The sequence below is a fragment of the Lycorma delicatula genome, chromosome 5, assembly GCF_047948215.1.
Source record: "Lycorma delicatula isolate Av1 chromosome 5, ASM4794821v1, whole genome shotgun sequence".
Classification (NCBI taxonomy): Eukaryota; Metazoa; Arthropoda; class Insecta; order Hemiptera; family Fulgoridae; genus Lycorma; species Lycorma delicatula.
The window spans coordinates 147,895,938-147,912,751 of NC_134459.1; the positions used below are offsets into that span (position 1 = coordinate 147,895,938).

Sequence of the window (16,814 nt, forward strand, 5' to 3'; positions counted from 1 at the left end):
TTCGGTGAAGAAAAAGTTATTTTTGAACTAAATAACTTTGTTAATTGACTAACAAATGCTTAAATTTTAGTATCAAAACTTGTAGAGAATTTAATTTTGAGAAAACTGATATAAAGTTTATGAAAAAATCAACCGTAATTATTAAAATCAAAACGGAACAAAATTTAATATAAAAATGTTATGAATTTGTAAAAATTAAAAATAACTGTTTTTGTACAAATTTATACCTTTGAAAAAATTAAAATACTTTTAATTTTCTTTAAAAAAAATATACTTACTCTGGATTTTATTGCATTAATTTACAACAAATATTCAATAATTCCACCAATGATATCGATGCACTTTTCAACTTGTTTCCTTACATTTTCTATCGCCAACCTAATGATATTTTCGCGTCCTTTAATAAAGGTAATAGCACTGAAAATGCGAGCGTGTGTACACTTTTTGCTTCTACACATCGCATTTCATCCATCCATCCATCTCTATAAACAGTAATCTAAGTACGTGGAGTAAGTGGTGATTTAGGTGGCCACTTTACCGGCTCTCTTCATTCAATCCATTTACCAGCAAATCTTTCATCTAAGAATTGTCTTACTTAATTCGTAAAACGTTTTGGTATTCCACCAAGTTAATAGTACATTTCAAGTTTTTTTGCCAATGAAAAATTGTCTAGCGCTGTAAGAAGTTCAATGTTTAAAAATTCCAGATAATTTCTCCCTTGTTAATAATTTATATATCCGAAAGGGCCTATTTAATCTTATTTTAGTTTGAAAGGGCCTATTAATCTGTTATTGATCATTCCCCATCAAATGTTCTACCGAAAATCGTAGCTGGAAATTTAATTCAACTACAGCATGTGGGTTTTTTCAGACCAACGATGTGAATTCCGTATTTTGTTTACGCTATTTCGGGTAAAAGTAGCTTCATCCGAAAAAAGTACGTATGAACAGAATTAATTGGTAATTATTGTTAATCCATTGGCAAAACTGCAGTCGTCTGACATAGTCATTGTTAGAGCTAGAAGTGTTGAACTTTCAGAACATGATAAGGAAGCAATCCGTGAGCATGTACTCCCCTCAATACTGTACTTTGTGGAATATTGAGTCGTGTAGAAATTCTTCACGTGCTGTTGTAGGTCTAATCTGTAACACCTGAAGAATGTTTTCCCATTTTTTTTTTTTTTTTTTTTTTTTTTTTTTTTCAATCGCCATGTACCGGTAAACATTCAGATGAAACACGAGCGCTGGGAACTGTACCATTCTCATGAAGATAAAAATTCTGCAAAATACTTTACGGTTTGGAAATCGTCCAGGATTTTAACAAATTCATAATATTTTTCTGTTTTGCTTTTAGTAAGAAAACCGATTTATTTTTTTTATTTTTTCATAGACTTTATTACATCGATTTTCTCAGAATTACATTCTCTAAAGGGTTTGATAATAAAATTTACCCTTATTCGTCATTTAACGAAGTTATTATACTTTAAACCTAAAAAAACCCGTAAAATCGTGTTTTTTGTCACTCAATTTTTCCGTTTTACGTTAGATATCATGAAAACTACAGGAAGTACAGTTCTGGGACTGTTTTTTTGATTTTTCAGATGAAAAAACAACCATCATAACACCATAAAAATTTCAGTATGACCTCATTTCACCGGGGGGATACTGAAATCAAGGCGAAATGTTTCGATAGCTGTAACTCGATAACAAAACATTTTCGTTCATAGGTTTTTATGAATGTTTTTCCTTATATCAAGCTCTAGAATCAGTTTCCAAATTACTACCCTTTCCTTCTGAATCACTCTGTATATATTCTAACATTTTACTCTATTTATTAGATTCTATGAGAAGTTAAACCTGTGTTAACTAATATACTTAAACAAATCTAATTTTTTTTCTTGTTTAGCCTCCTGGAATCACCGACAAGTATTACTTCAGAGGATGATGTGTATGAGTGTAAATGAAGTGTAGTCTTGTACAGTCTCAGTTCGACCATTCATGAGATATGTGGTTAATTGAAACCCAACCACCAAAGAACACCGGTATCCACGATCTAGTATTCAAATCTATGTAAAAATAACTGCCTTTTCTAGGATTTGAACGTTGGAACTCTCGACTTCGAAATCAGCTGATTTGCGTAGATGAGCTCACCACTAGACCAAGCCGGTGGGTGAACAAATCTAATATTAGGATAATTTGTATGATCCATATATGTAATGTGAGTTTTGTTAAGATCAATTAGACCGAGTCCTGAAACGGTGAGGTCAATTCTATTTTAAAGGACGTAGGACACTGGAATTTAAAGGCTAGATTTAGTTAGAATAAATATTTTCCAGTTACAGTATTTCAGTATGTTTGAAACTGGGTCGAGCATTATATTACAGCTGTTATTCGATAACTATTCTAACTACTTAACTAAAACGGTGATTACCTTTATAATTTTTCTTTTTTGAAAATGGCAATATTTTTCCGTAGAATAATTTGTTAAACTGGATTGGTAAGTTGTAAATGTGTTTATTTTATAAATGTAGCCATTAAGATGGTAAATTGATATAAATGTACAAAATAAAATGCATTAATGAAGTACAGTGTTGAGCAGTATTCTATCGGGATATTGATCCAGTATTAATTACTCTATAATATAATGAAAAATTGCCAGTTCGCCAATAAAAAGATAAAAAAACAATATTTAGTTATTAAAATATTTAAAAAATTCTAATAATTTTTTTTTTTATGAACACTACTTATTATCAAAAGATACAAAGAATTCATTATGAATCAGAAAAAAGATCTTTAAATAAATTTATTTTAAACGATTGTTAAATATTCCATTTTGTATCACTAACTCTGCATTATAATCAGTTTTTATATACTACTTTCATGTAGTTCACAATAAATCATTTTTATCCAATAACAATAAACATTATCGTTCAATAGAATATTTGATGTGTTTTTAATAAAGAATGTATTTTAAATCAATTTATGTTCAATTTTTATTAAGTTTTGTGCCTTTAATTATTAAAAGGATTAAACAAAAAAATAAAATTTCTGGATCATATACCTATAGGTAAAATATCAACTAGATTTGAATATTAACACTAAAAGAATACGAGAGGTTTAATTTTTTTATTTCTTATTATTTCTACTTAGGATATTTCCAGATACAGATAATTTAATTGTATGATAAATATTTCAGCTAAACATGAAAATTTTTATATTCTTCTAAATTTTATTATTTACTTTTTATTAATAAAAAGTGATTACTCAAATTAATTAACGGAGGATGCGATATAATTTGGATCGCTAAACTACCTTTTTTTATACTCATTACATTTCAAGCTGAGAAACAGTACAAACAATATAAATGAATGTATATGAATGAAAATAATTTATGACCAAAATATATTTTAACATCTGATTAATTTTTAAAGGTAAATATTTAACGTGAAAACAAAAATTAATAATAAAAAAATAATTAGGATATTTCAAACATATGTTCAAAATTACTTTTTATTGTTTATTAATAAAATTAATGCCGGTGGTGGATGAGTCAATAAGCAAAGAGTTGAGGTTTTACTGCTGTGTTGGTTGTTTTTATTAATAAAAAATCAGTGATAACTAAATTATATCATCACGGGGAGGAAAAAATAAAAGAAAAAACATAAAATGCTTACGGATTTAATAGAATACTTACTAATTAATATACTTAAATATTATAAGTCAATAATTCAACTAGAAATAAAAAGTATTAATATTGTAAATTTTGAGAAATAAAATTTGTATTGATCTTTTAAACTGTTTATAGTTTCTTTACCAAATTTTTTATGTAACTAAATTTGATTTCTCGAATAAGAAAATGAATCTGGATTGACTGGGTAATCAAAAAATTTGTAAAGACAAGAAAAACCATTAATTTCGGTTATAAGCATTTGAAATTTAGTAATAAATATTTCTTAATAATATAATCACAAAATAAATAATAATACGTACTTTGATAAATAAAAAAAAAATATTTTGTATGAATAAAAATGATTAAAATGTATGATTTCAGAAAAAAAAAAGACTTATACAAGCACATTTATACAACAATTAGGTGTAAATTTAACAAAATTCAAGATATCATTTAATCACGTTTTTCGACCCCGTAAACTTTATATTTTGCATAACTGGTAGACTGTTTCATTTATGCATTAAAAAATCTTCTAAAAGTTTGTTATTTATTAATTTATCATGCATCCAAAAAATGGTAAATTTTAAAGTGTAAAATCATCAAACGATTGTTAAATTTTTTTCGGTACGGCTCAAATTTTCAATAGACAAAGCTCGAATTCAATGTATTGAAAATAGAATAAAAAAGTAATAAGCCCGAAAAATTGGATAGATATCGTGATTGAATCAGTTGGTTTTAGAATAATCTGACAAATTGTAATCACGATTTAAGTTTTTCATTTAATTAACTTATAAAATTTTTTAACTTATAAAATTTTTTAAATTATAAAATTTTTAAACATTTTAAAAAAATTATAAAAAATGCATAAATGACAATCGGGTTAAAAATATTAACACAATTTGTTTCTTTCATTTAAACTTATATGGTAAAATCTAAAAAGTTTAAAAATGAAATATAAAAATGAATCACCTTTTATTCCTTGAAATATTCAAAAGTATTTTTTAAGAATTAAAAAATAAGTTGAAGAAAAAGCCCTACAAAGAATTTAAGAAATTCAAATAGTAAATATCATTTTAAGCCAAAATAAAAAAAATAGTTAGTCGTAACATATTTAACATATATGATAAGTAATAAAATCTATGAAAAATTAGATTTAAAAATAAACTAAAGGTAATTTTTTAAAAAAAATTATTGATTATATTTTGTATTTATTTCAGCAAATATATAATCTTAAAAATTATATATTAATAATCTTTGAAATACATATTTAATTTACTAAACCATATTTTCAACTCGGAAAAACAGAATTGGGGCACATAACAGAGGGCAAATATATTTTTTAAATATTCTTTATGAATACATATTATTGACAATTGAAATTGTCGGGGCTTACATTTTACTGTAAAATAAAAATATTTGTTTTGTAAAAGATACAAAATTATTTTTTGATCCGTTTGAAAGTTGGATTTTCCACTATTTTACTTTGTTATTCTGGATTTAGGTAATATAATAACCGAACCCAGCAATGTTAATAAAAAAATAATTATATTAAAATTGACTAGTTTACATACACTCATATAAGATCTATAGTCCTAAGGACTTCGTAAACCGAAAATAAAGTACAAATGATAAAATTCGACAGGCATTTAAATTTTATCACAAATTATCATCCTTAAAAAATTAAATGAAATATATATTACGGAATAGAGTAAAATAAAACTAAGTTTATAAAATTCATACTCAAAATTCTACCATTATGAAATGAGAATGATTGAATAACTAATAAAAAATGTAGAAGTAGCAATAAAAAACAATAAATAAGCGATTTTCCGCCACATAATGAGTTAGTAATACAAAAAAATCTGTCAAATTAATTGAAATTTTCATATTTATATTAAAATATAATAATTATAATTTTTTTAAACACTTTTTCCCATATGTAGTGTATAATTGTAATAATAATAACTACCGCGGGAGAATGGGTGGTAGAACATTTCCCTGTCTTTCGTAAGAGACAACTGAAAGGAGATAAAAGATAGTTCTTTGTTTAATGTTTCGGAATGTCTTATGTTTTCCTAGAAATATTTCTTTTTTTACTAAAGAGTAATTAATAATATTTTCTGGGTTAATAATGTCTATGGGTAGGCTCGTTAGCGGCATCTTGGCCACGAACCTGATAAAATGTGTGAGGATACATGACTAATGGCCTTAACAGCTGATGGCATTAAATAAAATTAATAATTTTGATTGTTATGTTGTAGTTCCTCTAAATAATTAGATATTTAAACATCTAAATAAATAACTTGTCTGAGTAATCCTCTATTTCCAATGACAAAAAAAACATGTTCACCCACTGTATAAATAAATAACAGTAAAAATGGAAAATTATTCAAAAAATTACTATCATTTTAAAATAATTGTATTATTCTAAAGACTGGAACCTTATTTTATCATGAAACTTTGTTAACTACAAAGTATTATTAAATAAAAAGAGAGATGTTATCTAATGTTTATAAGCTTTCATACCTTCTTTAGAGCATTAAAAACAACTTGCTGCATACAAAGAAATGTGGTTTCAGAAGGTATGTGTGAGGTTTTTATGTGGTTTCTTTATCAGTAGAGTTGCAAGAAACTTTAATTTGTTATGCATATCATAAAATTTGCCTATTCTTATTAAAATTAAGCCGGACTGTTACCAGTAAATCTTACTTTGTAACAAAACGTGGAGTTAAATATAATATGTCAGTGGTAAAAGTTTGTACACTAATAAATCATTCTCTTTCTCTAAAATATTTGATTAAATAAAACCGATTTCAAAATATAATTTCGACATATTACATTTCATATTAATTTTGACCTATTAAGAAAATAATGCAATACATAATCTCAAAATTTTAATTATAAACTGAAAAAAGGAATTTTAGTGTTAAATTATTACCGTGAATTATAAACTAAAACTGAGTTGTGGCTTTACAGATACAAAATTATACGGTTAATTCATTTTTATTTCATTATCTTAACTTACAGATCTCCTTGGGTCGTTAAAATTTAATCCATCAGTAGCTGTCGGTAAACTTATCATCGCCGCACAAACCTAACGTCTTTGTTTCTTGTTATACGGTAATGCCATTTCGCATCTAAGAAAAAAAATTAAAATATGTAACACTTAACCGGAATATTTGTAAATAGTACGAAGTTGTATTCGCTACTGTGATCAAGATAGCAGATGTTTCACAAGAATATGATGCGTTATCACATGACACTTCGTAGTGATGAGTTCGAGAGGGTTGAATGTGGGTGGTTGTTATGAAGCGGAGGAGGGGAGGTTTTAACAAGTAGGCGTGGTTTAAAAACCACGTGGCCGCCTGCGTGGTAAAGTTCTTCACAATGACCAAACTATTCTGGCCTATACTATCACATCTCACTTGTCAGTTAAACTGAACTCCCACCATTTAATTTGTTTTGTTGTTTAATATTATAAATATTAATAATAACGAAACCACATTAGATTATTTCAGATAAAAATATTGATTAGTAACAATTTATTTAAAATATTTTTTTTTTTAATATGAAAAAAAATCAAAATCAATTCATAATAGAAAAAAGAAAAAACTAGTTTCAGTAAAAGATTCTTAAGTAATATTTTATTATAAAAATATAAAATATTAATAAACAACAAATTAAATTTTTTATTCAGAATTATTATCATTTATTCGATAATTTTTTTATTAGAATTATTGACAACTGAAAATCTCTGAACAAACAAGAAGTCCTTTGTTTAACTTTTTTGAAAGATTGAATTGGATATACATATTGGTAAAATTATTCCGTAATCTTATTTCTGCTTCGAAAACTTAAAATATCTCTCTTGAATAAAACTATATAAATACAGTAGGTTACTTTCATTTATAATCCCCTTTTTCCTTTATATTTTAATATATTCTGGGGTAATATTTCCATTACCTAATTAATTTTCTTAATGAGAAAGGGAATCCTGAAAACTTAAATTCGTTTTTCCCAAGTAACATTATAAACCATTTAATTTAGAACTAGTATTAAGTACGTTTTAAGTCGTACAGAATTTCAAGATTATAATATGAGCAATAGATATGAACATATCTTTTCAATATCATACTTTCAACTAAAGAAAGAAAAAAAATCATTTTGCATTTTAAGTTTTTTAATTCCCTATCTTTAAAGAATTGTAAAGTAAAAAATTCAAGTTAAAAATGTTGGCTTTTGACATATCCGTACTAATGCGCTGATTATTTGAATGATTCTTTTATTAAAATTCCATTTTTAATCTAACAATGCGGCGATGTTCTCAATATCACGAAAACCAGCCATCTAAAACACACTTTCAAAATATATATAGAAAATCAAAAACAATGACAGAATCCTTATTTCCAACACTCCAAATTAACCTGTCACCTGAGGACCAGATGTAAGAATTCAAGACTATAAAGTACCTAGCACATCCAAATTAATATCTAGCAACCCCTCACTAACATAATCCTGTTCAAAAATACAATGTGACCTTCAAAACAACAAAAGCAAACAATTAGGCACAGAACACAATCACCAAGCAAACGTAAAACTCCTTTTTATTCCTGTTTAGCCTCCGGGAATCACCGTTAGGTATTACTTCAGGGGATGATATTTATGAGTGTAAGTGAAGTGTAGTCTTGTACAGTCTCCGGTCGACCATTTCTGGGATGTGTGGTTAATTGAAATCCAACCACCAAAGAACACCGGTGTCCACGCGATCTAGTATTCAAATTCATATAAAACTGCCTTTATTAGGATTTGAACGTTGGAACTCTTGACTTCAAAATCAGCTGATTTAAGAAGACGCATTTACCACTAGACCAACCCAGTGGGTCAAACGTAATACTTCTGTTATATTTAAACTAAACTGGTATGATTGCTTAATGTTCTACATTTGTGGAAAGGGTCGCAGTTTTAAATAAATATTCATTGAACACATAAACGTTTTCAATAAAAACATAGTCAAAATTTACTAATAACCTCAAAGATACGAGTTACAAATCACACAAAATATTCTTGATATTTTGCACATATGGAAAAAACTATCAGATCCTAATGCTGTTCAGTATTATGAAAAATACAAATGTACAAAAACGCAAAACAGATAATTCAAATTTGACACCCATTCTTCTCGACAAAATTCTTATATTTAGCTGTTTAATTAAAAATAAAACTACCAGGTAACACCAAAAAAAAGTAAAACCAGATGACCGTCAGTAAGAAAACACCAGCAACAGAGGACGGTCAGTCTTACTTAATACATGGCCTCCAACCTAGTTCTCTTTACAAGATTGTCATAAATTTCTTTACTCTACCGTTCATCTTAAGTTAACATTTTGAACTTTATCAATCGACCTAGGTTTTAATGTCCGCCTAAAATTCCACATTTCAAAGGCCTTCTATTCTTTTTCGTTTTCATTTTTCCTATTTCTCTATCATAAAGCACAAAATTTCCAGATTTCTTTATAATCAGATTTATGTTTGATTCTAATGAACATATTTAATGTAAAACCTCTTCGTGGTTGGGCCCGTTTGCTTTTTATGGCTGAAATTCTTAATGTATCCTTTGTAAATTTATTGTATATAAAAAAAATAGTGCAACAACTGGTATATATTGTGTTCATCTATGTTAATGTTGGATTCTTTATTATCCTACTTTTTATCCTGTTTCATTTCCTTTGTTTTACACATTTATTTTTAAACTGAAGTATTCTCCTAGAAATAAATCCACGTATTCGGAATTCAAAAGAATAATACCAACAAAGAATATTAACTTCTTTGTGTTTTCTCTGTTATTATTTACTACATTTTTAGGTATATTTCATAAGAAGCTACCTACTGCACTGGGTACTATGATGCGACTTCCGGAAAATTTCGACATATCTTCGAGTTTCACATCTCCAGACTCCAAAACCAACGTCAGTTCAAAAGTTTATATATATATTTCACCTTCTTGTGGGCACGATAACTGTCATAATTTTGGGCCAATCACTTTCAAATTGGTACATAAAATATAACGACCCAAAATCTCGGTCGAGTTTGTTAATGGGCAAATCGGGCCATGGGGATCGAAATGGGAGGGATTTAAAAAAAAAAATCGCTATAACTTTATTATTCAGTAAAAAATGGAACTCGTTTAAAGTTTCTACTATTATTTGACTAAGGACCTAAAACTTATCTAAGTAAAGTTTTTTGATATCACCAACCATTGGCCCAGGGGGTGAAAAAAATGAGATTTCGAACACAAAAAATTATACCTCCTTTAATAGGCACAGTATCGAATCGGTTTAAAGTGGTCGTTAGTCCTCTAAACATTACCTAAAACGTTTGAAATATGTTTTGATATGACCAACCCTTACGGCAAGGTATGACAAAAATGTTGCTGGAATTGTAAGAAGATGGGCTTCTCGTATGCTAGACATGTGAAACTTTTTTTCACATGCAACCAATTGTCATTGTCGTATTGAGTAAATTCGAAGTTTTTTTTAACTTTAAGGTGGAAATCTTTTTTATCCTCTACTTAGCACTGGCGAAAACTACCTCCGCCTTCCGGCTGCTGAAAGGGATTTTTTAATTTTTACTTCGATTTTTGTGTTGTTTCTTTTACGTATTAAAAGTAACGGGAACGGAATCACAGGTTGCCGCTTTTCATCTTCTGTTCTAATATTTGTTACCTGATTCTTTTATAAATTAGTCTTTTTTTTGTAAATTTACGTCCTAATTTTTTAAAATTTTAGGTATATTATTCCATTCTACAATATCAAATGCTTTCTTAAAAACAAATGCCATACAGGTTGCTTATTCTTTTCAAGCTGTCTTTTAAGAGTAATTTGAAGGACAGAGTGGACTCTATTCTAACCATATTATTTTTTGAAACTATACTGGTCTTCACCTAATAAATTCTTTACTACTCATTTAATATTAATTCATAAACTATTTATGAAGTGTTTTCGATGTATAAAACTTCAAATTATTTTTTCGATAGTTCTGCCATTTGCCTACTTTACTTTTCTTTGAAAAAATAAGAATAGAACAAAAAAAAATAATAAAACAAAAGAAATAATAATAATAAAACAAATGAATAAGAATAAATATAAAAATAATGATTCTTTAAAGGACATCTAATTCGGCAGTCCTTAAGAAACTAACTATTCGAAAGAGTAATAACGATTACAATTTTTACATTTACAAAAATAAAAAAGAAAGAGAAAATTGGATGAAGCATATGATAATATTAATTTAAATAAATTTAAGTACTGAAATGAGAAAAATACATTTTAGTGTATACTATTTTAAATAATAATCTTGTGTGATTAATTTCATTGATAAATTTTAGTACTAGAATATTTTAATACTACCAATATTATTATTATTGTATCTCATTTATAAATACATCTTCTTTAAACTAAATTTTTAACTTAATTGTATTTTTTTATACTTAAAACTGTACAATTCTTATCATTACTTTTCTAATTGCTGACAATTCCTGATTGTATCAAGCAATAGAAGATAGCATGGAAATTTATTATCAACGATAAACATGATTTTATTAATCCAACATTCCACTAGATCGCTTTATTAATATCAGTTTCAAAAGAGGTGGTGTAAGGATTATAGAAGCAACTACAATGAATTGATTATTTTAATTTGAATGTATATAAAGATGAGGATGGCTTAATTAAACCAGATTCATAAATTAAATATTTAATGAAATTTTTAATTAGAAAAACAACTACAAATTCAAGCTCTGTAGTTATATCCATCCATTGAAAAATCATTAATAAAAATCTGATGTGGACACCATATGACTTCCTTGTACGCCTATTAAATTAAATATACGCATTTTTAAAAGTACATAAAATTTTATTCTACTAATAACTTCTGAATTTATTTCATTTATTTTTTTTATTGAATTACTTATTGCAATTTTTTTTACAATCAGAGGTTAATAATTATTAATAAACCAATATATTTAAATTAAAAAAGAGTTAAAAAAAGGAAATGAAGTCGAATTCGAACCGATGTGCCTACCCCTTGTAAGATCAAAATATTTCATTAATTAAAATTTTATCTGGCTGTAACTGTGGAACCAATGAAAATAAGTACCCCTATGATACTCTTATATCGTTGAAAAGTTCTCAATGAGGGCATATTACTGCAGTTAAGAAAAGTCCAAATTCCAAATTCTTTGGATTTTTTGGAAATCTTTGGTCAAGTTGATTGCTATCAAAAGGGGAGAGGCACAACTAGATGTTACAGCAGTCCTAAATTCAAACTTTCAACATCCTACGGCTAAACGTTTTTGAGTTACATACGTATATATGTAAGCACATATGTACATTCAGACGTCACGCCGAAACTAGTCAAAATGGATTCAGGGTTTGTTAAAATGGATATTTCCGTTGAAATCTGAAAGCCGAAATTTTTGGAGAGATCACAATAATTCCTTTATTCGTACAAGGAAGTAAAAAGGAAATTTAAATTATATTAGCATTATACGCAGCTAAATTTAAGAAAACTATAAAATAAATTAAGAACAATAAAAAATAAAAAAATATTTCAGGCAAAAGAAAATAAATTTTTCTTTGAGCTTCTGAGTTCAAAATATAATCAATTTTAAATAATCTAAACAAAAACAAAATTTAACGATATTCAAATTCACAATTATTATTTATTTTTTGCATCTATGAAAAAGTCAATGCTATTTCGTTGGTGTAAAATTTAATGTAGAATATAAAATAAAATCTTTACAAAAGACTAGAAACAGATTTATTTTTTAAACTAAGCGTATTTGGAAATTAATACCATTTAATTATTAAAAAATACACATTAATTTTAACAGAATAATTTTATTATTATGCAGAAGAGCATAGCATAAAATACTTTATAGATAACTTCAACCATTATTAAGATACTTTGCACATCTTGTAATCAGGTTTTTGATTCCCTTCCCTAAAGTACGACGCCACCAGTGCAGAATACAGTTCTCAAAGTGAATCGAGTATATCCCTTTCTTTAAATGTTATTGGTGAAAGGTGATGTATCTTTGTCGTTTAATATTAATATATTACATTTATCTTTCTTGAGACACATTTTTTATCTTACTCAGTTTACATAAAATGAGTGCGTTAGGTCATAGTGGGCAATATGGATTTCAGGATTCGGTGATTTAAATGTTTTATAAATTATAAATGTCTAAATTTACATTCTCTTTTGGGATTACCTAAATCAAATACATTTATTTTTATGTTTTACATTTATTCCAGTAGAAATACTAGTTTCATTGTGTTTCAAAATTTTCTATACTTGCCAATTAATATTTTATATTATTAATGCTTTTGCTATTTTTATTTATTCATTTATTTTCACATACTATTCCTCAATGTTTGTTAATGTTGATTATTTAACAATCAATAGAAACGAAGTTTAATTTCAAATTAAAATGTTAAGATAAAATTCCTGTAAACGATTTTTGAGTAAATTTTTGTTTTTAAATTTATTTATTTAAAAATATCTTACCGAATTCCATAAATTTTCTTAAACTTTGTCCTCTGTCTCGTCTACAATTCTAAGCCTTTAAAAATTTTCACAGATCTGGAACATGAAACAGAAAACTTTTAAATATGAAAAAAACCAAAATTAAAAAAAAAGAAATATTTTAAATATTAAAAGATAAACAGATAAAATAATAAAGAGATAATATTTTCATTCTTCTCTTTCCGATGTTGATTTATCTGTTATGAGATCGATAGAAGGGTAGCGCTCTTTCATCCGGACTGTACAAGGTTCAAATCCGGGTTAGGCTTCTTTTATTATGTCATAATATCTTATTCAGATTCTTCTGTACTGGATTTTATAGGTCAGTATTCCATTTGAAAAGCCTCCTGTTATGAAAATCATTAAAAAAAACATTAAACAAAATTTAGCAAAATACGATACTTTTAGATTATATTTATTTTCAGATGTTATACTATTACGTAGGTATTATACATTAGATATATTACGTAGTTATTAGATTACGTAATGCTAGGTATTAGATATTTTAGCATCTACAATATTGTGTTAGTACCTAGATGAATAGATAAAGAAATTAACTGCAATAAAATTATCTTTAAGTCAGTATCAATGAGTTTTGCAACTGGGTGGTTGTATGAGATATTTCTTTTTTTTTAACCTCCGGGACCACCGTTTAGGTATTGCATCAGAGGAAGAGAAGAATGATTTGTAGCGGGTATGAAAATGCCATTCCTGACCGGGATTCAAACCCGAGACCTCCGGATGAAAGGTCGAGACGCCATGGAGGCCGGACAGGGATGAGATACTCATGTATGAAATACTTATACTATCTAAAGCGTACGTTAGTTGAGAGGACTCGTGACTCATCGTATTAATGGAGTTATTTACGTGTTAAGTGTGATCGATCCCATAATATAAAGGCAATTTAGTTATTAAAAATGAAAATTACATGCTTAGAAAGGTTTGCATTAAAATTGCCTATTTTTTTTTATCATATATTGTCTTAAATTCGATTTTTTGCCGCAATATTAAATTTAAAATTTGTTCCAATTTACCGGAACCGTAAGACAATGTGAATATTAAAGAGAAAATGATATACAAAGAGGGGTTTCCATTGAAATCCCTCAAAGAACTGAATATGTATACATATTTTATACATAGGTCAATATACGTAAATATATAATAAACATAAATAAGTACATACAAAGATGACTCCAAAGAACATTGATCAGTCTAATCATTAGAACATAAAAACCAAAGAAAATACCAAAAATGGTCTTATCAATTATATAAGGGATAAATAATCAAACAAGAAATAATGAAACAAATCAAAGAACCAACAAATGTAAATAGTGAAACGAAATGAAGAATTTTAAGGATGCACAATACCCTAGGGTAACCGATTCACCTCAAACCTCGGAGAACTTACAGATCTAATATAAGTAGCCGCTTTAGTGGCATAACGTCTTCGCTGTTATCTAGGAGGTTAACCGCGAGCCAATTCACAAGTTTTTTCAGTCTCATTTTGTATCTTGTATCGGCGTATCTCCTCTAGAACGGTTGGCAACCACGTCGTTTCTGTTATATTTCTCAATAGTTTACTTTGGAATCGCTGTACGATTTAGATGTTATTGTCGCTTGTCGTACCCTATAGTTGGATTCCATTGGTCCAAATCGGTTTCAGGATCGTTGAGTACAGCAGTTACTTGTTAGATAATGATAATTGAGACCTCCTGCCTAGCAACCAGTACATCTCTCTGAATTTAATGTTTAACTGTTTACTTTTTTCACTGATATGAATACTCCACAGTGAAAAAAGAGTCTTGCTCTGCGATCCAGATGCAGTCCTAGGTATTGCACGTTGTTAGCATGCGTTTGTGAAATTCAATATATACATTCTAATACTCTGGAAAAAATCTAATCTAGTTTAATAAATATGCTGAATGAAATAAAAAGAAAATGCACTTTGTGAGATTTTTTAAAATATTATACTAAATTAAAAAAACATGTAATTTAATGAGAAAAACACACAAAAAAAAGTTTCTTGTAAAATGTATTCAAAGAAACACAATGAAAATTTACAATTATTTTAGTTGACTATTTTATAAAATGTAATCTTTCTGTTACAGTTTGAACTACAAAATTTAAAATTCGTTTTGCATACGTACATATATCCCATGTACATTTGTCTGATAATTAAATTTCACATACATGTTATATAGACTGTCAAGGAAATTCATGAAAAACTTTGATTGGAATCCGTAATATAAAAATAAAAATAACTAAAGGTTCACCTAAAATGCCGTTACTTTCGACTCCTGTCTTTATGTGTGTTTTTTTCAATATAAACCATAACTCAAAAATGGATGGGGATTTTAATAAAATTTTGAAAAGATTAACTTCAATGCAACATTTAAAAATATCGAAAAGTTTTATTTTATAATTTTTCATCTGAGGACATATTAATTTTATAAACTTTTTTTAACCTCCAGGATCACCACCCGTTAGGTATTGCTTCAGAGGATGAAAAGAATGATTTGTAGCGGGTGTAAAAATGCTATGCCTGACCGGGATTCGAACCCGGGACCTCCGGATGAAATACCGAGACGCTACCACTCGCGCCACGGAGGCCGGTTAATTAACTGTTTATATCTTAATAATTACTTTTTTTTTTTTTTTAATTTTATCTTAATTAAAATATTAAGGATTTTTTCTTGTGAACTGAAAATTTCCTCATTCGTCTAAAAGAATCAATGATTTAAAAAATATTGTGCAAGTTTTGCTAAAAATAATGTTCACTTATTCTTAAAAAATAATAATAATATACACTTTTCCATATAAGACAACGGAACTGTTTTCGTATAATTGAAGACAATACTTCCGATTATGAGAAAGAACGTTATTATGCTTCCGTTGTCAATTTTAATAAATTTTCTAACTATTTAAGTTGAAAACTATTAATTTTATTATTAATTTTTTCCCACCAATTTACTTCAAATACAATTAAACAATTTTTTTTACGGAAACAATATTACTCTAATGCTGAATTTTAAAATAATAAAAAAATGTTTAAACAATAAAAAAAATATTTATCTGTAGTCTATTCAATGTGTACGTAATTATGTGCTCAAAGTAGTTTTTATAAAAACTAGAAATATGGTTCCTGAATTATTAATTATTTTATAGTAATTTTTAAAGCTTTATCTTTTTTTTATTTTTCTTTTCAATTAATTGATTAATGTGAACTTTAATTACATGTATTTATTATCACGTGACTTATTTTAGTATTTATAATATATCTTATAAGGTCGTGATTTACGAGTATAAAATATATTATTATTTTCCAACTAGAATGAAGTAGAATGCATTTATTACTCATTTAAATTAGTCACAGTGGAAGTCAAGGTAATATTTAACATTTTTTAAATGGAATATAGAAATTAGTTATAACATTTTTGATATCAAAATTCTGATAGGTACAAGTTCAGTTTTGGGCCCGATTTTGTGTTCATACAGCAGTGATGAACTTCCTAGAACGTACTATATATAACTCTTGCCTCCTTTGCTGATTGTACGGCGAT

The 16,814-nt window shown here is 27.3% G+C and overlaps 1 protein-coding gene across 5 annotated transcripts in view; it reads right to left on the reverse strand.

Annotated features, from left to right (window-relative positions):
• Positions 1-16,814, reverse strand: part of LOC142325476 (uncharacterized) — a 388,745-nt gene that overhangs the window by 127,397 nt on the left and 244,534 nt on the right. For all 5 annotated transcript variants that reach the window (XM_075367290.1, XM_075367291.1, XM_075367289.1 and 2 more), the window contains 2 exons: positions 13,237-13,311; positions 6,695-6,806 (listed from right to left, as the gene is read on the reverse strand). In XM_075367290.1, coding sequence (XP_075223405.1) covers positions 6,695-6,751 — 57 coding nt within the window. In that variant the 5' untranslated portion in view covers positions 6,752-6,806; positions 13,237-13,311. The remainder of the gene's footprint in view (positions 1-6,694; positions 6,807-13,236; positions 13,312-16,814) is intronic.